Source organism: Budorcas taxicolor, chromosome 9, assembly GCF_023091745.1.
Source record: "Budorcas taxicolor isolate Tak-1 chromosome 9, Takin1.1, whole genome shotgun sequence".
Classification (NCBI taxonomy): Eukaryota; Metazoa; Chordata; class Mammalia; order Artiodactyla; family Bovidae; genus Budorcas; species Budorcas taxicolor.
In genome coordinates, this window is record NC_068918.1 from 34463659 (window position 1) to 34486228 (window position 22570).

At 37.9% G+C, this 22570-nt stretch overlaps 1 protein-coding gene across 1 annotated transcript in view; it reads left to right on the forward strand.

The window, feature by feature from the left end:
- Positions 1-22570, forward strand: part of PDSS2 (decaprenyl diphosphate synthase subunit 2) — a 259946-nt gene that overhangs the window by 201581 nt on the left and 35795 nt on the right. Inside the window, exons 5-6 of the mRNA XM_052645841.1 lie at positions 10975-11148; positions 12430-12561. Coding sequence (XP_052501801.1) covers positions 10975-11148; positions 12430-12561 — 306 coding nt within the window. The remainder of the gene's footprint in view (positions 1-10974; positions 11149-12429; positions 12562-22570) is intronic.

Below are 22570 nucleotides of genomic sequence, written 5' to 3' on the forward strand. Positions count from 1 at the left end.
GACAAAGAGCATACCACAGAAAAGATAGTGTGTCACTTCCAAGGACAGGGTATGAACGATTCTGAAACTCCCCTCCTGGGTGTGCTCTTACTCTGCTAGATCATTTGCTCTGGGGAAGCCAACTACTATGTCAGGTGCACCACCCTACAAGCGGCCCAGGAACTAACACCGACTGTCAACAACCACCTGAATGAGCTTGGGCGTGGATTATCCAGCCCCTTTAAGCGACTGCAACCCAAGCTAGCAGCTTAACTGCAATCTCCTGAGAAATCCTGAGCCATAACCAGCCAGCTAAGCCATTCCTAGATTCCTGACCCTCAGAAACTCTGAGTTAATAATAAGTGTTTGTTGTTTTAAGATGCTGTGTTTGTGGGTAACTTGTTATGTGGCAATAGAATATTCCATCCTAAGGAAAATCTTCTTAAAATGTTTTAGTAGTTTGTTAGCGTTGGCATATGCAGACTTTATATAGTATAAACATTTTTCATCTTAAGGAAAGAATTAATTCATGGAAATGCTTTCAGTTGCCAAAGAATGGGAAATCCAATTAAATAGATATAAAAGTAAGGAAACACATTTTACTCTAACTGAACATGCAGAGGCAATCAGGCATCAAGGGACAGTTAACATAACAACTCCAGATATCAAGGTTTTTCCTCTCTGTTCTGCTTCCTAGTGTCCTCTTTATTATCAAGCTTGTAACAGTTTGGCTACAGTAGTCCTGAGTGTGGCTCATCAAGACAGAGCATCTTCCACAGGTGCCACTTTTGTTTGGATCTCTTTCTAGGAGTTCTGCAGTAGACTTTCCTTCTGTCTTATTGCCTAAAATTGGACCACATGCCCATTCCTAAATTAATCATTGGCAACAGCAGTGACTGCCTGAACAAAATTAGGGTTCGTTAGTAAGGAGGGAGAGGAAAGTAGATCCTTGATGAATGACAGTCAAGCCCCTCACTTCCCAATGGCTACCACTTTATGTCATCCCTGCTTACCTGGAGTATAACTTCACCCTTTAATGGATATCCCAGTTGTTGCCCCTCCAGTCCAAACTGCCTCTGAAGCAGCCCATGTGATTGCACATGTAGTCATATAATTTCCTGCTGAAGTCAGTCTCCTAGCACCTAAATAATAAGATACAACCCTCTGGACCTCTTACCTACCTAACTAGTCTTATTCTTCACCTACTTTTCCCACTGTCTGCTTCAGCAGTATGGAACTAATACTGACGCTCTAAAAGTCATCTCATACCTTATTTTCCTGGCTAATTCCAGGTTATTATTCAGAACCAGATTCAGCTAACAGTTCTCACACTGAAGCCTTCCTTGGTAAAACTAGTCACTCCCTCCTTTATACTGTAAGCATAGCTTTATTTTCATAAAACCAAACTGTTTCCTAAGTACTGTCTTTCTCCCTTGCTGAACTTCTACTAAAGGTCAAGGGGGAATACCTAATTCTCAAATCTATGATGCCTGGCTCACTAAGCACACACAAAAAATTAATTAAACTGCATCTGCTGCACATTTACATGGTATGTCAAACACCATCATACACTGTACGTCTCAAAGCAAGCCAAGTTTCCCTTTGGTGCTGTTTGTTCATCTCAAAGAATTAATCAATCAGCATTCCCTACTGCCCCTTCTGAGCAACCCCTCTGAAGACTATCTGCTGCCCTCTAGCTGTTCAAACCTGTCCCCATCTGAAGGATACCCCTTGCTGGAGAATTTGAGCTGTCAAGTCTTCTTTCTCCATCCTGACCCTTCTTCATCAGGATCATTCCCATTCATCTCAGCAAGAACTGACTGGTGGAGAGTACAGGAAGGGGCTGGCTAGCCCTAAACCAAAGAATTCCTGACATTTAAATTCCCTGACAACTCTGCTCTCTAATGTGTGAGGAAAAGCTTGATAGCTTTATTTATTATATAGAAGCACTTCTTAAAACAGACTTTAGTTATACACTTATCACATCTTATCAGTTTCTCTCCCATGATTTACATAGATACCTACTTTACTACCTCCAGTGTGACCAGATTATAAATCAAAGCAAATTATTACATTCTATTAGATGATGCTGTTAAAATATTATACTTTTTCTCTCTTCCTCAAGATTCCTGAAAAAAAACACTATGATACGTACTATTTCTAATCTTGTTACTTATATGCTTTGGATTCTTGGAACTTTTAATTTATATTATTAGAAGACTTAATTACAGGTTTAAAATACTTTGTTGATACATCAATGAAACATGTCATTTACTCATATATAAACCTACTTTTTAAACTATCGAAGATATTTTCAAGTATTTCTACTATGTATTAAACAAGATAGAATCTAAGTGCTAATATAATAATGGACATGGAAGTGTCATCACATATTGTTGGCTGCCAGGAAATAGGAGATTCTCTTTTCCCCCTTGCTTCCTTCTTATCCCTAAATTTAGAGCATCTTTATTAAAATTTTCCTTGCCTTTCTTTTTTTTTAAATAAGGCTAGTAGGGACTTTCTTTTGGTCCAGTGACTAAGACTCTGCACTCGCAATACAGGGGGCCCAGGTTCAATCCTTGGTCAGGATCTAGGTCCAGCATGCTGTAACTAAAAGATCACCTGCTGTCACTAAAACCAGCACAGCCGAATAATTTTTGTTTTAAATTAGGCTGATGAACATTTTGGCTCTTGTTTAGCTTCTTAAAATAGGTGAAGAGGCTAATTCAAACCAGACATTTAAGATGGTAAAATTTGCTGTTAGAGAATGTGATCTCTCACCAAACCCAAATTTATGCTGCATAAATATATTTTAAAGTTAAATTATAAAGGTAGCAGCTTAGTATATGAATCTGAAGTAGGAAGCATAAAGCAGGAAATATTTGCATTCTTTCTTTAAAGTACCCTTATCACTCTTCTGATAATACGTAAGGTAAAAGTTTGACTTGGCAGGTTCTGACTGGGGCTTGGACATTTTCCTGGGTCAGTTAGCTTGCCTTTGTTCTGTGACCATGGACTAGACCTTTAATCCCAAGCAGCAGCCACTTTACAAATACACTTTGATCTCATGTAAATAGGCATATACAAATGCATTACTACCATTAGGAAAGCAACTTAAAGTGCATGTGCACCAGACAGCTCAGCAGCAGAACAGAACATTGTATCTGAGGAAAACCAGTACCACTATCTTGGGAAATACCTTGCAAGCTTCAGGTTATGTGTTTTTGAAACTAACCTTACTTGAGCAAAAAGGTCAGGTTACAATGACTAAGAGACCTACATTTTTTAAATTAATATACTCCAGTCTGACAGTCATTCAGTAGGTATGTTGACATATATTGTCTTTCTGAAAAAGAGAAAATCCCATCAAAAGTGAATATCAACTGTATGTGTCTTCCTTCTGTAAACTGCACAAATGTAAGCTCATGCTGTAAGTATGTCTGACTCTCATTGGCTCTGACTGCGTTCATTCATTTCATGTCAATTCTATATATCTGATGTCTGAAGATGCTAATTTGGATATGGTTATTAAACCACATCCAAAATTGTGTGTTAACTTTCCCTTTGTAATAAAAAAGCATGCTCTCTTAATGTATACATGGCAAGCTGACAGAATGAATGGAGGGGCTTTGTTTCATTTGTAACCAAGTTCATAATAAGCAGTGATTTAATATTCAGAGAATAAATTTTCTGATTAATTTAGAATGGAATTACTGATTCATGACATGATTAACTTATAATAGCAGATTTCAAGAGACTATACATTAATTATTTCTTGGTTATCTGAATTTGCTAAGTATTTTCAGTGACTGTATTATTGCATTAAAAATGTAAAAGTGATGAATAATAAAATGTCAGTCACAATAAGGAAAATATAAAACAATCTTTTATTGGAAATCTTCCAAGAATTATTCTGAGAGAGAACTCTATCAGATAATTTATCTATTATATTAATATCCACATAGAGTTAGATATATAGATGCCATACCTGGATTGTGAGTTTCTTGAGAACAGGCTATTTATTAATAAGTCCGTCTAGTCAAGGCTGTGGTTTTTCCAGTGGTCATGTATGGATGTGAGAGTTGGACTGTGAAGAAAGCTGAGCACTGAAGAATTGATGCTTTTGAACTGTGGTGTTGGAGAAGGCTCTTGAGAGTCCCTTGGACTGCAAGGAGATCCAACCAGTCCATCCTAAAGGAAATCAGTCCTGGGTGTTCTTTGGAAGGAATGATTCTAAAGCTGAAACTCCAGTACTTTGGCCATCTCATGCGAAGAGTTGACTCATTGGAAAAGACTCTGATGCTGGGAGGAATTGGGGGCAGGAGGAAAAGGGGACAACAGAGGATGAGATGGCTGGATGGCATCACCGACTCAATGGACGTGAGTTTGAGTGAACTCCGGGAGATGGATTCATGGGGTCACAAAGAGTCGGACACAACTGAGCAACTGAACTGAACTGATATTCATATTTATATTACTTTACAAAGAATCTAACTCATAATAGAAACAAAATAAATGTTATATGAATAAATGAGGATGGTATACAGGCCACAAAAAGTTAATTTCTTAAGTGATAATTTAAGCATTTGAGACCAAGAAATGTAAAATTTTATATTCATTACCCTTTTTTCTTTTTTAGCAGCTTTATTGAGATAAATCTTACATATCATAAAATTGTTGTTCAGTCCGTTAGTTGTGTTCGACTCTTTGGGACCCTATGGACTACAGTACACCAGGTTTCCCTGTCCTTCACCATCTCCTGGAGTTTGCTCAAACTCATGTCCATTGAGTTGGTGATGCCATCCAACCAGTTAGTCTTCTGTCGTTCACTTCTCCTCCTCGCTTCAATCTTTCCCAGCATGAGAGTCTTTTCTAATGAGCTGGCTCTTCGCGTCTGGTTACCAAAGTATTGGAGCTTCAGCTTCAGCATCAGTCCTTCCAATGAATATTCAGGATTGATTTCCTTTAGGATTGACTGATTTGATCTCCTTGCTGTCCAGGGGGCTCTCAAGAGTCTTCTCCAACACCACAATTCAAAACATCAATTCTTCTGCACTCAACCTTCTTTATGGTCCAATTCTCACATCCATAAATGACTGCTGGATGTAGCTTTGACTATAGCTTTGACTCTACGGACTATACTACAGCTTTGACATATTTTGACTATATGTCGGCAGAGTGATGTCTCTGCTTTTTAATATGCTATCTAGGTTTGTCATAGCTTTTCTTCCAAGGAGCAAGCGTCTTTAAATTTCATGGCTGCAGTCGCCATCCACAGTGATTTTGGAGCCCAAGAAAACAGTTTAACCCATTTCAAAATTACAGTTAGTAATTTTTAGTAACTTTATCAAGTAATGCAACCATCACCATAAATCAATTTTAGAAATTTTCACACACACCTCATTAGCTCCCTCATGGCCATTTACAGTTCCCACCCTGGACCAGGCAACCACTAATCTCCATTTCATAAGAATAGAATCATACAGTATGTGGTCTCATGGATGGCTTCTCTCACTGAGTGTCATGCTTTTGAGGTTCATCCATGGTATAGCAGGTGTCAGCAGTTCCTTCTCTTTTTTGCACAGTAGCATTCCATTGAATAGATATATCTGCTCATTAACTTTTAAATTGTTTAAAAGAACATGCAATTACTTAATGTAACAGATAAACACATTTTTGTTCATTTAACAAGCATTTGTTGAAAGTTAAATATGGCCTAAATGATTAAAAATGTGAAGGTGACTAACACTGTATCTGGTCCTTAAGGAAAGGAGCAAATAAGCAGGCATACAATTCATAGAGAATTAAGAACTGTTTTGAAATATGCATAAGGTTATGTTTGTTTAAAGAGAAAAGCATATGTTGGGGGTATTTGCAAATGCTTCTTAAAGAAGTGATATTTGAACTGGATATGTTCTATTTACTGGGCACAGAGGCCTGAGGAGGAACAGGCCTGAAGTGTTTGAAAAACAGCACATATGCCAGTATGCTTCTGTCTGGCTTATGTTTTAAAAGGATCACCCAAGCACCTGGATGAACATTAGACCCTAACCTTGTATGTATTTAATTTCACAAGTGTTGGGGCTTATATGAAGGATTTAATTCCTGGAAGTAGGACTGACAGGTCACAGGGCAAATACATTTGTAATTGTGAAAGAAATTACAAAATTTCTATCCAGTTTCCACTCCTACTAGTCATATTTGATAGGTCTGTTTCTTTACAGCCTCACCAACACTGAGTGAAGCCTTAAGGAGATGGAAAGTGGGTGCTTTGATCAGAAGCCCCCAGATCAAGATGTTGTCAGGGTTGCATTCCTTCTGGAGGCTCTAGGGGAGAATCCCTTTCCTTAACGCTTTCTAGTCTTCACTTTCATTTTTTGGTTTGTGGCTTCAGCCTCCATTTTTTATCCTTGCTACTTCCCTTTTATGAGGATTCTTTTGACTGCATTAGGCTCATCCTGTTATGTGATAATTCCTCTATCTCCGGGAGTTGGCGATAGACAGTGAAGCCTGGCATGCTGCAGTCCATAAGGCTGCAAAGAGCCAGACATGAATGAGCAACTGAACCGAACTGAACTGAAGATCCTAAATTTAATCAGAACTGCAAAGTCCTCTTTACCATGTAAGGTGACATTCACAGACTCTAGGGATTAGGATGTGGCTCTCTTTGTGGGGGACCATGATTAGCCAACCATGGGAAGATTTGTCATTCATCTGTGATAGGAAATGCAAATATTTGGTTGGCCAAAAAAGTTGTTCGGGTTTTCCTGTTAAGCTGTTATAGGAAAACCCAAATGACCGTTTTTGGCCAATCCAATACTTTTCCTTATTGTTTTTTGTCTTCAGTTATTGTCTGTGGTTCTTTTGATTTTATTTTCACTATGTGGAGTTTATCCTGATAAATTGTGTGAAATGCAGATCAGTGTTAATGTTTTTCCCAGAAGGTTGTTCAGTTATTCCAGCGCCATTTACTAAAAAGTCCAACTTTCCCCTAAAATATATTAAATTCCTGTGTGTAGTTTGATTCCTGGACTTCCTATTTTGTTTCATTGTCTGTCTGTCTAAAGGTGCATATTTTTTAAAAATTACTGAGGTTTTATGATTTAATATCTGCTACCTTACTGAATTATCTTTTTGCTTTAGTAGTTTTTCAGTTGGCTCTCTTGGTTTTCCCCAATATGCAGTTATATTATCTTCAAATAGTGATAAACCCTTCATTTCTAATTTTTATACATCTATCCTTTTTTCACCACTTCTATTACATTGTTGAATAGCCATGATATTGTGTTCACCTCTGTCCTGTTCCTAATTTTAGGAAGAAAGGGTCGTATATTTCCCCATAAAGTGTTTGCTGACTTTCGGGTGATCACGTGTGTGCATGTGCATGTACACACACACACTTGTCATATTAAAGAAATACACATCTGGAATGAGGGCATTTTTTCCCCCTTATTAAAATAGTTCCTGGGCTTCCCTGGTGGTCCAGTGGTTAAGAATCCACCTTGCAAGGTGAGGGAACCTGGTTCAATCTCTGGTCCAAGAAGATCCCATATGCAGTGGAGCAACTAAGCCCATGAGCCACTAGTACTGAGCTTGTGCTCTGGAGCCCACTCGCTGCAGCTACTGAAGCTCATACGCCCTAGAGCCTTTGCTCCACAAGAATGGAGAAGCCACCACAATGAGAAGCCTGCCCACAGCAATGAAAGGTAGCCCCTGTTCCCTGCAACTAGAGAAAGCACTTGTGCAATAACGAAGACCCACCACAGCCAAAAAAAATTAAATAAATAAATAAATCTTTCAAAAAATAGTTCCTGTTTCTGTAGAAACTTCATTTATTTATTTATTTGGCTGTCCCGGGTCTTAGTTGCAGCACTTGGGATCTTCCATTGCAGTGTGCAAATTCTCAGTGCGGCATTTGGGACTGAGTTCCCTGACCAGGGATCAGACCAGGGCCCCCTGCCTTGGGAGCACAGAGTCTTAGCCATTGGACCACCAAGAAAACCTGTAAAAGCTTCATTTTTAGATTAATTTGTGATGGATTAAGCTATCATAATTCAAGTATATGGTTCTTTTTTTCTATCCACTATTCATTGTCATGCAACAGTAAAGGCAATAAAAATGCAGCAAGCTTATGAAGTATTATTTTTCTAAAAGGAACAGGAGGCATTTTCATTTTTATTATTGTACTTTTGGTTATGCAGATACTTTAATGATATAAATGTTTATGTCCCCCATAAATCTCACCAGAAATTACTTTTGATTCTGTTGACTAAGTTAAACAGTCTATAGTAGGATAGAGTACTGGGTACAAGTGGTCCAAAGTAAGATAAAAGACTGTGATAAAAATTCTAGGTCTTAAAAGAGAAACTGGCTTATGCACTAAACGTTTTGTGCTTTGGTCTAATATTAATGTGATATCTGTGTTAAATGACAAAAAGAACCAGTGCTGAATCACATTATATTTCCCAGCACTGTATACTTTCTGTCCTACGTGACAGTTTTGTCATTGTAAGAGATTTTAGAAATTAAAATGGGAAATAGGATCTTAGGTTATTTTCCTGACCAAAGCTATCTTTCTTGGAATCACAATATTATGATGGTTTTTATGCTCTTGTATATTGGATGTCATAAGCTGTGTGCAGTTTAGGGGATCCTTTATCATTACAGGAAGGTTCTTCTTTCCTTTAAAACTGTGATCTGTCCTGTGACAAATCTGTACTATACACTGTGTAAATGGCTAATAAGTCAATTGCAAACCAACTGAACGTACAAATCTTAGTGCTGGTGCTGAAATCTCTTCAGAATAGTCATTGTGATATCAAAGTTTGTTTCAAAATTTGCAACTGCCAAGTGTCAATCAAAACCTAAAGATGAAGCTTTAATGAATTCTCATGCTTTAGGTATGCTGCCTTTTTAGATTTTTTTGGTTCTCCGCTATTTTTACTGTACTGTTTCATTTAAATTTTCTACACGCTAACTTCATTTATGGATTTGAAATAGGATTGCAGTATATACATTAAAAAAATACATATTTTACTAAGTGCTTTTTTTTCCCATCAAGAATAGAATTTTGTCAAATTCATCTTTAGTATAGCTGGAGAGATAATATGGTTTTTATCTAGGCTTATTAACATGATATATTAACTTTGTACATTTTAAAATCCATTCTCAAGTTTCTAAAATTAAATGCTGTTATTTATCTATAATGTTTTATGAAGCAGTCTATGCACTGTTTCTCCCTGTGTGGCTTTTTTGATTATTACACAATAGTAGGTTGCATATTTGTGACTGTTGCTATAAGTTGAACTCTCTTTTTGTTTAAAAGCATATAAAATTGAGAATTTGATCTGACCGATGGTTGAAGATTCCCTTCAGCATGGTGAAAGAGGTGGGGCTAAATCTGAGGTCATTTTTTAATGACCTCTCTGTTTAAGTTTTCTTACTGTTTTTTATTTTGTCACCACATAATGATGGAAGAAGGATTGCGGTGTGGGCAGCAGGAAGTAAAGTGTTTGGGTTCATTAATCTTTCTGGATTAATGGATGCTTTCTAGTTAGTTTGAGGTTTCAAAGAAACACTGTGAAATGAGCTTTGTTCTACATATGGCTTCATCATTCTCCTCAGGGAGCTCACTGCCTAAAGTAGAGCTGTCCACTAGAATAGCCACCAACTCCTTGTACCTGTTGAGTACTCGAAATGTCACTGGTGATACGCTATAAGTGGAAAATACACACTGATTTTAAAAACTTAGTATAAAAAAAGAATATAAAATATTTTAATAGTAATTATGATTATGTATGATTGTATATGATTATTAATATTGATTCTATGTTTTAGTAATATTTTAGATATATTAGGAGATAAAATATGTCATTAAGATTAATGCCACCTGTTTCTTTTCACTTTTTTAATGTAGCTACTAGCAAATTTTTAATTGCATATGAGGTATACATTATATTTTTATTTGACGTCATTGATCTAGAGTCAGTAGGTTTGTATATGCTTACTTAAAGACACTACTGTAATTTTTTTAATTTAAAAAGATGAAATTAAATAAACTACAATTATATCTTCCCTTATACCTTTTTTCTTCTTATGGGAATAAACTTTGTTGAATAGTATGATTTAATCATACGCCATTATAATAATGGGTTACCTCCTCTCTGATTTTTCTGTCTAACTGGTTATAAGAGAATGCAGTTCCTTCATTATAACCTTGAGATTTTAACATAAAGACAATAGGATTCTTGTATCTTGGAACACTAGCACTTAATTAAGAACTGATACAAATATAGAAGAGTTAGCTTGAAGGTTTAAGTTTCCATTAATGTTTTTGCCTTATCCTGTAAGTGTATATATAGAGAGATATAGATAGAGATCTACAGATACATACTTTTTATATCACTTTTAAAATTTGTTTTGTTTGTTTTTGCCATGTGGCTTGTGGAACCTTAGTTTTCTGACCAGGGATCTGTCCTGAGTCCCTAGCACTGGAAGTGCAGAGCCCTAACCACTGGACTGCCAGGGAATTCCCCTAAAGTATATTTTAATAGAAATTCCTTAGTTCAAAATAAAATTTGCTTCAACATTTCTTTCATTTTTCTCAATTACCCTAAAAAAACAGTTCCCACCTCCTTAGTTCTCTTCAGGTGGAGGTGAGGGTCAACATCCTTTAGTTCTGTCTTGTGATAACCTGATTGTTTTAAATAGTTCTTTCTTTTTTAAAAAAAGAAATTATTTATTTGACTGTGCCGGGTCTTAGTTGCGACTCATAGGATCCTTAGTTGCAATATGCAAACCCTTGGTTGGGGCATGTGGGATCTATTTCCCTGACCAGTGTTCGAACCTTGGTCCCCTGCATTGGGAGCACAGAGTCCCAGCCACTGGATCACTAGGGACATCCCAATAGTTCATTTCTTAACACTTGTTCTTCAAAAACCGAAACAAATTACTCCTAAAATCTTTTTAATCTTGGCTTTTGTTGCATTTTTTTAGGAAAATCGTATCACAGATGATATTGGAATATCGACTTGGAAGAAGCAGACTTTTCTCTCCCATGGTGCTTTACTAGCAAAAAGCTGCCAAGCTGCAATGGAATTAGCAAAGCATGATGCTGAGGTTCAGGATATGGCATTTCAGTATGGGAAGCACATGGCTATGAGTCATAAGGTATTTGCACACCCTTTCTGTTTTCTCAGTATTTAAATAGCTAAAATGATACACAAGAAGCCTTTTACCATTTAATAAACTGCTTTTATATATCAGAAACTGTTTATTGAGTACATAAAATTTATTGTTCATGGTGATTATTATGTAATATAAACAGTATGATTAGTGAGTACTGCATAATTTTGATAGAAAGCTAGAGCTTACTTAAGCCATATTTGTGATGTTTGTCTTTTCTTATCACCTGAGAGGTTCTTGAAAGAATTATTGCAAATTATTAAATAACATGTAATGTTGCTAGTAACAAAATGCAAGAATATTTGGGTTTTTGTTACAGTTTCCATATAGTTCCTATGTAAAACATATTGTGGAAAGTTAATGAAATTTAGAAATATATGGAGTAAAATTGAAAGCTTTAATTCCAATAACTGAAATATAAAATGTCTTAAGGGAGGAAGGTTGAAGAGAGAGGAGATATATGTATATTTGTGCCTGATTCACATTGTGCAGCAGAAACCACACACTGTAAAGCAGTTATCCTCCAATTAAAAATAAATTTTTTAAAAATGTCTCAAGATTAGCTGTTATATTGTTATGTCTGCTGCTGCTGCTAAGTCGCTTCAGTCGTGTCCGACTCTGTGCAACCCCAGAGACTGCAGCCCACTAGGCTCCCCCGTCCCTGGGATCCTCCAGGCAAGAACACTGGAGTGGGTTGCCATTTCTGTCTCCAATGCATGAAAGTGAAAAATGAAAATGAAGTTGTTCAGTCGTGTCCAACTCTGTGACCTCATGGACTGCAGCCTACCAGGATCCTCCGCCCATAGGATTTTCCAGACGAGTACTGGAGTGGGATGCCATCGCCTTCTCCATTGTAATGTCTATGTATATGTTATTTTAAATTCCATTTAGTATGTATTTCTTAGATGCTGCTTAAATAGCTCATAAGAAGGGGGAAATATGTAATATTTCCAGATGAGTTTTTATGTACTTTATTAAATCATTGATTAGTTTATTAATATATTAATATAATTTCTAAATCCTTAGGTTAAACTTAAAAAGGAAAATAAATTTAAATAAAAAAGGGATACGTTAGGGAAGAACTATTAAAAATTTTTTTTAAGATTATTGTTAATCATATGAGCTGTTCTTTTGCTTATTACGGTACATCTAAAAACTGTTCCTTAAGCTTTGTTTTTCACTCTATAACTGGTGCTTTCTGAATATGATTGAAACATGCCATTGTATATGCATTTACTGATTTAACTCTTCGACTACTCTTTCTAGATAAATTCGGATCTCCAGCCTTTTATTAAAGAAAAAACCAGTGACTCCTTGAGCTTTAATCTAAACTCAGCTCCTGTAGTCTTACACCAGGAGTTTCTTGGAAGAGATTTGTGGATAAAGCAGATCGGAGAGGTAAAATGAAATTGCTCTTATTTTAGATACCAATAGTATTTAGTTAATTTTAAAACATAACTCATATTTATGATGACCTAAGAGCAATAGTCATATAGAGCATATAGATCAGTCATATAAGAGCTTATCATGTAACAGGTAAAATTCTTACTTTATAATCCACAATTTTTGAGAGTTAAATGTTAGTTAAAAGTTAGAGACTACAATACTGTATTTTCTTATTATTTGAGTTTATAGAATACTGTAATACAAAACTAGTGCCTGTGGTGAATGCTAATTAATTCAGATGATTTTTTTTCCTAAAGGCTTTCAAAAATTGGGCTATGGTAATAGCACCACCCTTTAACTGACGGCAATTTCCCATCTGTAGACTCTAGCACAAGCTGCAGAATTCCAGGAGCTCCGTCTGTCAGCTCATTGGGTTATTTTAAAACAAACTTGGACCCTGAATACTTAAGTTCTGAGGCATTATCAAAAAAGAAAGAAAAAAAGTATAGTTAAGTAGGAGGAGTTAAGGAACTTGAATTGGGTAAATTTTCTACTTTTCTGTGGGAGAGAGACGGTATGGAAGATGAGAGGAAAATTTTTGGATTTTTTTAAATCCAGAAAGTCTGGATTAAAAAGTTCTTGGACTTCTAGCCAGAGCTTCATGGAATTTATTTAACTTGGTGGTTCTAATTGACTGGGTTAATCTGAGATACAACCTGGGGAACGAGGCACAGTTGGGGTGGAGATAGATAACATACATAAAGCAGAGAGACCAGAGATACCTGCTTTTGGAAAATTAAGATTTTCCCTCTCCCACCTCTCCTCCATAATAGATGTCAAAATGCCAACAGCCAGCTTAAAATTCCTCATGTTCACCAGGTAGAAAATGAGAGGATTCCTTTCTGGAGAAACTGTCAAACTCAGAGGAAAAGCCCTGCAGATGTGGACTTTTGGGGCTCCCTCAGTAAACAGGCCATGTCCCTAACCAGCTGCTTTACAGTGAGGTCCAACAGTTGACAAGCCTCAGAGTGTCCAAGGGCACAGAAATATCCAACTGAAGTAGAATAGCTAATAAAGGACCCTTGGGCATTTCAGAGTAGCCTCTGCCGGAAAGAATGAGTCAAAAGCTAACTGATTTAAAAAAAAAAAAAAAAAGGAAACAGAGACAGTGCAAGGGAAAAAAAAATTCAAATGTACTGTAATCAATATATTCAGTGAGATAAGATAATAAATCCATGAAATGAGAACACGTGATATGGCGGGCTTCCCTGGTGGCTCAGTGGTAAAGAATCTGGCTGCCAGTGCAGGAGACACAGGTTCAAACCCTGATCCAGGAAGCTCCCACATGCCACAGAGCAACTAAGCCCAGGGCCACAACTATGAGCCTGTGCTCTGGAGCCTGGGAACTGCAACTGCTGTGCCCGCATGCCGCCACTACTGAAGCCCGTGTGCTCTAGAGCCTGTGCGCCACAACAAGAGAAGCCACTGCAGTGAGAAGCCCATGTGTAGCAGCTTGAGCGTGGCCCCCGCTTGCTGCAACTAGAGAAAAGCCTTCACAGCGATGAAGACATGGCACAGCCAAAAATAAATAAATAAATAAATTCATTTAAAATGAAAGGAACAGGTGATACGTAAAATGGGACAATTCAAAAATAAGAAATCAGAATTATAAAGCATAAAAATATGAAAGTAGATTAAAAAAATCAGAATAGAATAAACAAATAAGAAAATCCCCAGAAAACTGACTAAAAAGACAGTAGAAAAATAGAAAAGATAAGAAAATTAGAGGACCAATTGAAAGATGAGTCCCAGAAAGAGAAAACTGAAAATGGAGATGAAAAAATTAACAAAGAATTAAAGAAAAGAAAAATTCTAAGAATCGAGGGACCTGAAGTTGTCTCCAAATTGAAATGTTACTCTAAATTATGAATTTTAAAAGACCGACACCAAGTACTATCATTATCAAATTGTGAAACAGTGGAGATAAAGAAGAGATCCTAATAACTTCCAGAAAGAAAAAGAAGTACCAGTGTACAAAGGATCAAGAGTTAGTATTGTCTTAGTGGTGACACGGAAAGCTTCAAGGCAATGAAGTAATAACTTCAACATTCAGAGAGAAATTGTTTCCAACTTAGAATTTTATGCCAGTTGTACTAGCAAATGTGATATTAAATAAAGACAGCTTAAAACAGCATTACAAAAAGCATAGTTTTTTTTAGGGAACTGGTTATATATTCTATGAAGGGAGTAACCAAGCAAGAAAAAGGCATGGAGTTTAGGAACTAGGGCATCAGCCATAGGTGTGAAGTGATAGGAATTCCCAGGACACCGTGAGAGGAAGAGTAATAAACAAGAAAGAAGAACGCCAACAGTAAGAGCACTTACTGTGTGCCACCTACTGTTCTGATGAGAAACCTGAGGCAGAGAGATTAACTTGAGCACCGTCACACAGCACTGGCAAGTGATGGAGCCAGTACGCAGACTCAGGCAGCCTGACTACAGGACCCATATCCTTAAATACAGTAACATGCTATACTATCTCTCATCCAAGCAAGTCCTCGCTGATAGCTCTGCATCCAAGCCACATTGGAACAAGAGGACAGAGATCTCCAGAAGAAATATCTCTAAGGAAAACATGGAACTGATGATCCTCTAGTGCTTGGCCATATTGAGAATTTAGGAACTATTAATGACAGGAACATAGAAACTAAGTGTAGTAGTTACTACTGTTGCCTGACACATTACCCCAAAACTTAACTGTTTAAAATAACCATTTTAGGGGACTTCCCTGGTAGTCCAGACTTTGAGCTTCCAATGCAGTGGCTGTGGGGTTGATCTCTGGTTAGGGAACTCAGATCCCACATGCTGCATGGCCTGGCCAAAAAAATATAATAATAATAATAACCATTTTATTATGTTCATGGATGAATTTGGACAGTGCACAGAGGGATGACTGCTCCATGATGTCTGGGACCTCAGGTGGAAAGACTCAGAAGCTGGAGGTGATTCAGTGATGCTGGAGACTGGAATCATTTGGAGGCTCTAATCACATCTGGCACTTGGGCTGGGCTGTCAAGAAAACAAGGTTTCTTACCAACTCAAATACTCATATATGCCCCCACACCCCCCACCCGCAACTTAGCTTGGCTTCTTACAAAATGTCAGCCTCAGAGTAGTCAGACTACTTACTTGTCTGTCTCATTTTTCCTCTCTTTGGCTATTTCTTCTATCTTCAAGTACTGTTCTTTCTTGATTTTTAAGTTTTAGACATTATCTATTGATCCTATAATGATAACTCAGAACTCCAAACACACCGTGTTCCTTCCAGCAAACAAGGGAGAGGCTGCATTTTCTTTTATGACCAGCCTCTGGTGTCACCTCTCATTTTCATGGTCTCCTTTGAAAATAATCACAGACCCACCCAGAATCAAGGGGAGGCATCCATGTACCTCATCTATCACTGGTAACAATTTCAATCAGTTTGGGGTCCACTTCTATAAACAGCCACATTAAACATGTGAAATTAAATGAGGCAGTTTTTAGCTATAGTGAAAAAATTTCAATGTATAAGAAAGGAAATGTGATCATAATACTTTACATGGCTTAGAGAATAATATTTATATAGCATAAAAATGTGAATCAGTTCAGTTCACTTCAGTCACTCAGTCGTGTCTGACTCTTTGCAACCCCATGAATTGCAGCACGCCAGGCCTCCCTGTCCATCACCATCTCCCGGAGTTCACTCAAACTCACAACCATCGAGTCAGTGATGCCATCCAGCCATCTCATCCTCGGTCGTCCCCTTCTCCTCCTGCCCCCAACCCCTCCCAGCATCAGAGTCTTTTCCAATGAATCAGCTCTTCACATGAGGTGGCCAGAGTACTGGAGTTTCAGCTTTAGCATCATTCCTTCCAAAGAAATCCCAGGGCTAATCCCCTTCAGAATGGACTGGTTGGATCTCCTTGCAGTCCAAGGGACTCTCAAGAGTCTTCTCCAACACCACAGCTCAAAAGCATCAATTCTTCGGCACTCAGAATACCAAATACTAATTTAAACCAAAAAACATAATCACTGAGGAGAGGGTAAGGGAAAGGAATATGTTTGGTCATATAAGAAATGTAATTATTCCTGTTATCGTAATAGGATCAATAGATAATGTCTAAAACTTAAAAATCAAGAAAGAACAGTACTTGAAGATAAAAGAAATAGCCAAAGAGAGGAAAAATGAGACAGACAAGGTCTGAAGAGTGCTAGGGTATTTTGTTAGAAGCCTTGTGCTATTCGAGTCTTTAATTACTATACATATGTTTGTTTTTATTTTAAAACCTTTAGTTTAAGATTTTATATACTTTGCTATAGTAATTGCACTTCTAATAATGTGTCCCAGGAAAAATATCATAGATGTGGGCCAAGATTTATATATTAAAATATGTAGTAAGATACTAATTATAAAAGGAAGAAAATGAAAATTGATCCACTTGAAAGTAGAAAAAAGTTAAATGAAGTATAGTACAAAGAAACATTATACAACTATTGAATATTGTATTACAAGGATTGTATTTGTGTGCTTTTTGACAGCTGAACCAAAAATATATATATACAGATGGCGTTAGTAACTCTAATTGGGTTACATTAGAATACATTGCAGATTTATATAGTTTGGTTGAAAAGATCCAACTAAATATGTTAAATGAAAGCTATGAAGTCTCAGTTGGCTATTCACATATATATATATATATGAGTAACACAGATAAGAATTTTAAAGAAGCTTCACAGAAAAGGGACATATTTAACTCTTAGTGTCTTTGCAAGCTTACAAAGTTGTAAATATAGACTATATGAGAGTCCAGGATTTCCTAAACAGCTGGTGAAATATCCCCAAATCATTATCTTAAACTTGATTTTCAGTTCAAAGGCATATCCTTTCCAAATAGCCTATGCCTTAGGCATGAACTCAGGTAACTTCCCTCATAGCTCAGTTGGTAAAGAATCTTCCTGCAATGCAGGAGACCTGGGTTCGATTCCTGGGTCAGGAAGATCCACTGGAGAAGGAAATGGCAACCCACTCCGTATTCTCGCCTGGAGAATCCCATGGACAGAGGTGCCTGGTAGGCTGCAGTCCATGACGTTGCAAGAGTCAGACACAACTTAGAAACTAAACCACCATCTAGGCATTAACTCTAGTAAATTAACTCGATCTTGTCCAGAGGTCAGTAAACTCTGCTGAGATGAAACCCAAGAGCAAACAAGGTTATGTCCATCAACCTAGGTCTCCTGTGATCATCTCTAAATCCTCATCCTTCAGGAAAAACTAGCAGTTTATTCCTCACCTCAGGGCCTTTAGGCCCTTCTTATATCTACATGTCTGAGTCATGAACAGGGTCACAGAAGAAAAAAAGATGAATTCATCTGAAGCAAATAAGAAATGTAAGAAGTTAGTTTCTATCATGCAGGGAGCAACATTCTTCAGGTTAAAAAACTCCTTACTTGAGTTTATTTTAATTTTCTAAATTATATTCATGTTTAGATAAAGCTGTCTACAATAATGATCTTGGTCTGTGCATATCCCCTAGTCAGAGTTAGGGAACACAATTTGCGTAACGCTTGAGAGGGACATTCTATCCTCAATCTCAAGGAGGCTGCTTATTAATCCTGAAATTACTTCTGGTGCTCTCTTTCCAACTTCCTGTGATATTTTTCTCCTCTGCATTTTTATGATACTTTCTTCTCCCAGGTTTTGAATTTTATTGTAAGATTCTTAAGGATAATAGTGAATTTACTTTTGAATTACCAGTGGTACTTGCATGACTTGCTTGGAGTAGTCATCCAATTGTGCGTGCTTGCTAAGTCGCTTCAGTCGTGTCCAACTCTTTGTGCACCACCCTATTGTAGCCCTCCAGACTCCTCTGTCTGTGGGATTCTCCAGGCAAGAATACTGGAGTGGGTTGCCGTGCCCTCCTCCAAGGGATCTTCCAGACCCAGGGATCAAACCCATGTATATTATATCTCCTGCACTGGCAGGTGTGTTCTTTACCACTAGTGCCACCTGGGAAGCACCAGTCATCCATTAGTATTCGTCAAAAAGTGTGTGTGGTGTAGTCTTCTGGGGACAAAACTGGTGTCAGCTTGTTTTGTTAAATAGAAATAGTCAAGGTGGTATTAACAGAAATGGCCCATAGAGGACCAGGATTTGGGAGACCTAGATTCTGGTTTGGGCTCTTCTAGCATCTGTTTCCAGAGAAGGCGATGGCACCCCACTCCAGTACTCTTGCCTGGAAAATCCCATGGATGGAGGAGTCTGGTAGGCTGCAGTTCATGGGATCGCGAAGAGTCGGACACGACTGAGCGACTTCACTTTCACTTTTCACTTTGATGCATTGGAGAAGGAAATGGCAACCCACTCCAGTGTTTTTGCCTGGAGAATCTCAGGGACGAGGGAGCCTGCTGGGCTGCCGTCTATGGGGTCACACAGAGTCGGACACGACTGAAATGACTTAGCAGCAGCAGCAGCAGCATCTGTTTCGGAGAAGGCAATGGCACCCCACTCCAGTACTCTTGCCTGGAAAATCCCATGGACGGAAGAGCCTGGTAGACTGCAGTCCATGGGGTCGCTAGGAGCCAGACACGACTGAGCAACTTCATTTCATTTTTCACTTTCCTGCATTGGAGAAGGAAATGGCAACCCACTCTAGTGTTCTTGGCTGGAGAATCCCAGGGACGGGGGAGCCTGGTGGGCTGCCATCTATGGGGTCGCATGGAGTCGGACACGACTGAAGTGACTTAGCAGCCACAGCATCTGTTTACCTTAATCACTTTCTTTAACATCTTTTTTATTTTTTTGTACAATGATGGCATTGAACTAGATCATTTCTAAGGTCCCTTTCAGCTCTCAAATCCAAGAAATTTCTTTTTAAAAAACTCTTAAACAGGAAATGCATTGTAAGAAAAAATATTTATCTATATTAGAAGCTAAGTTCTACCTTTGACACCTTTCAGAAATAGAAACATCTTGCTCCCAGTGATGAAAGACAATTATGATTTCTTATTGTCACATATAAAATTATTTCCCTGCTCTGGTCAGGTAGGTTTGTCTTTTCAATTTCCTGCTTAGGGAGAGTGAGAATTAATGACTAGACAAGGAAGGGAAGAGGGAATTACATACCCTTAGTGCACATTCAACATCACTGCAAAGCCAAGAAGCAGAGCACCTCTGAAATTTTTCATATCACTCTGTCCAACTTCCCCCTCCTCCCCAAGTCTTAAGATTGGACGGCACTCTTCCATTGCATCCGCAGTACACACACTACGCACTTCTATAAGAGGCAGTTTAGAGCCCCAAACCAGATCAGAAACAGCTGAAAGATATTTGGTGAGCAATGTCTCCATACTAAATTCTACAGATCCCTCCCTACCTTAATTTTAAATTTAAATTTGTAGCTGCTGAAAAATAATGATCAGGTAGAAATACTGATAGTGAATGGGTGATTCACCCTAGGGAAGTGAAGTCATTACTCAGCTATCATTTTGATTCCTAATAAAAGAAAGTTAAAATCTTTCAGAGAACCACAGAGCTCTGACTCTTTCAGGGAGTCCAGGGGCTATTGCAGGTCAGCATGCTTTATTTTTAATGATCCTTCTAGTTTCCTGCTGTCATTACAATAAGAAATAAGAATTATGATAATTTTTTTTCTTGGCTGTGTCTGAAAGTACTGAAATGTCACTTAGGCTTGTGACATTCTGACACTGTCATAGCCATCCACAAAATACCTTAAGTGAATACATACTACCACTACTAAACTAGCTATCACTTGTCCCTAGCTATTGTACTTCTTATTCAAAAAATAAAACATTAAAAAAAATTGCTAGAAAAGGCTGGTATGCACAAACATAACACGTGTATATTCTTAAACAAAAGAGAAGGTACACATTCAGAGAGTCCTCATTAATGCCATATGATATTTTTCTAATTATTTATGTTATTTTTTAGTAGTTTCAAAAGGAATAATACTGACAACATCCTCTACCATGTAGAGTATAGGCATTTGAAAGGAGACCACAAAGACTATGAAATGGCTCTAACTATCTCCTAAATTAAAATACTTCTTAAGGAAACAAAGTGCTTGAATATAGGAGATACAGCAGTAAGTTGTCTGAAGGTTGTCTGTGGCCTTGTTAAGAGAAACACAAATGTAAGGAATACTGTAATTGATGCCATTTGGGCAGCTCAGAGGAAAGAGAGTTTGAATCTGATTGAAAATGTCAAGAAAGGGTTTGTAAAGTAAGTGATATCTGAGATAGTCCTTGAAGAAAAACTTAACAATGAAGATGGGAGTGAGGGCTTCCTACACAACAGAAGCCATGAAGAAGAACAGTTGCAGATGGGCAAGTGTGCCGTGTATTCAAAGGGAAAAAAAATTATAATTTGGATGGAAGACAAAAAAACATGGGGCAGTATGGAGACAGATGGAGAATTGCCAAAATAGTACATAATGACTATGCTTAAAGACTCTGGTTCAAACACAAACATGTATAGCAATAGTCAAAAAATGGAAGTGACTCAGTGCCCATCAAATGATGAATGTATCCATGCAATGGATTATTATCTGGCCATTAAAAGGAATGTAGTATTGATACTTATTCCACCATGACAAAAATGTTCTAGAACTGGATAGTGGTAATGGTTGCACAACATTGTGAATGTCCTAAATGTCCCTGAGTAAAATGGTGAATTTTTCATGATGTGACTTTTGCCCCAACTGAAAAAATAAGACTTTGAAAAAATAAGAAAATGAACTTGATTCAGAAGTCATGGAGCAGAAACTGAAAGGTTTTGAGCCAGGTAATGTCAGGGTTTGAAATGTGTTTTAGAGAAGTGTATCTAACTACATTATGTAGAATCAGAAGAGCAAGAAGATACTATAGACACTGTAGTCAGAGTTGTGGGGAATCTGTTAGTAAGTGCAGGGGAGAAGTCCTAATCAGAGTGTTGGCAATGAAAATGGAAAAGTAAGGAGGTTAGTTATAAAATTCACTTTAGAGAGGAAGTATATTAGACCTGAAAACTGATATGACAGGAAGAAGCTGGTAGATGTATACTAGTGAGTGGTGTTCAGAGGCCAAAACCAGGATATAGAACTTGGATAACAGGAAGAATTGTGCTATTAATAAAAATAGGGAAGTTAAGTGGGAACATTGGTATAGGTTTGGTTTTTGACACGGTGAGCTTGGAGTACACCATCAGGGTTGGTGACCATCACCTTGGGACCTGGCCATCACCTTGGGACATAGCTACTGGAGGAAGCAACTCAGTTCTGTCAGCCTCATTTCCTTGCTCATGGCCTTTGTGAGATCCAGGTAGATTTTTTTTCTCTTAGTCAAACTGTAATTTTATATTTCACATCTCCTGGATTCAAGCATGGTAAGAAAAATGGCTTAAAAGCGATAACAGGACTTCTGAACAAAGAGAGATTTATGATGTAGGTAATAAAAGCCTCTGCTCTTTTTTAATGGGATACCATGTGTTATGTCACTTCAGTCGGGTCTGACTCTTTGCAACCCTGCGGACGGTGGCTTATCACAATTCTCTGTCCATGGGATTCTCCAGGCAAGAATACTGGAGTGGGTTGTTATGACCTCCTCCAGAGGATCTTCCCAACCCAGGAATCGAACCCTGTGTCTGTTATGTCAACCTGCGTCTGTTATGTCTATCTGCATTGGCAAGCAGGTTCTTTAACTAGCACCACCTGGGAAGCCCTAATGGGGTACCATAGCCTTCCTCATCTGTGTATTTCTTCCTCTTACATTGAAGAGGAAGGAAGAGAATACAAGAAAGTTAATTCCATGGACATTCACATTTGCCTCCAAAAAATAGCTTTCCCTGGAGAGAGATGGTAAAATCAGGTACCTATGCAGTCCAGTTCTGAAGGGTGTTCACTTCCTTGCAGATGCCTTCTGTGCTTTCTTATTATTAATATTAGGTAAGAATGGTCAAGATAGCAAAGGGAAGGGCTGCCCTGTTCCT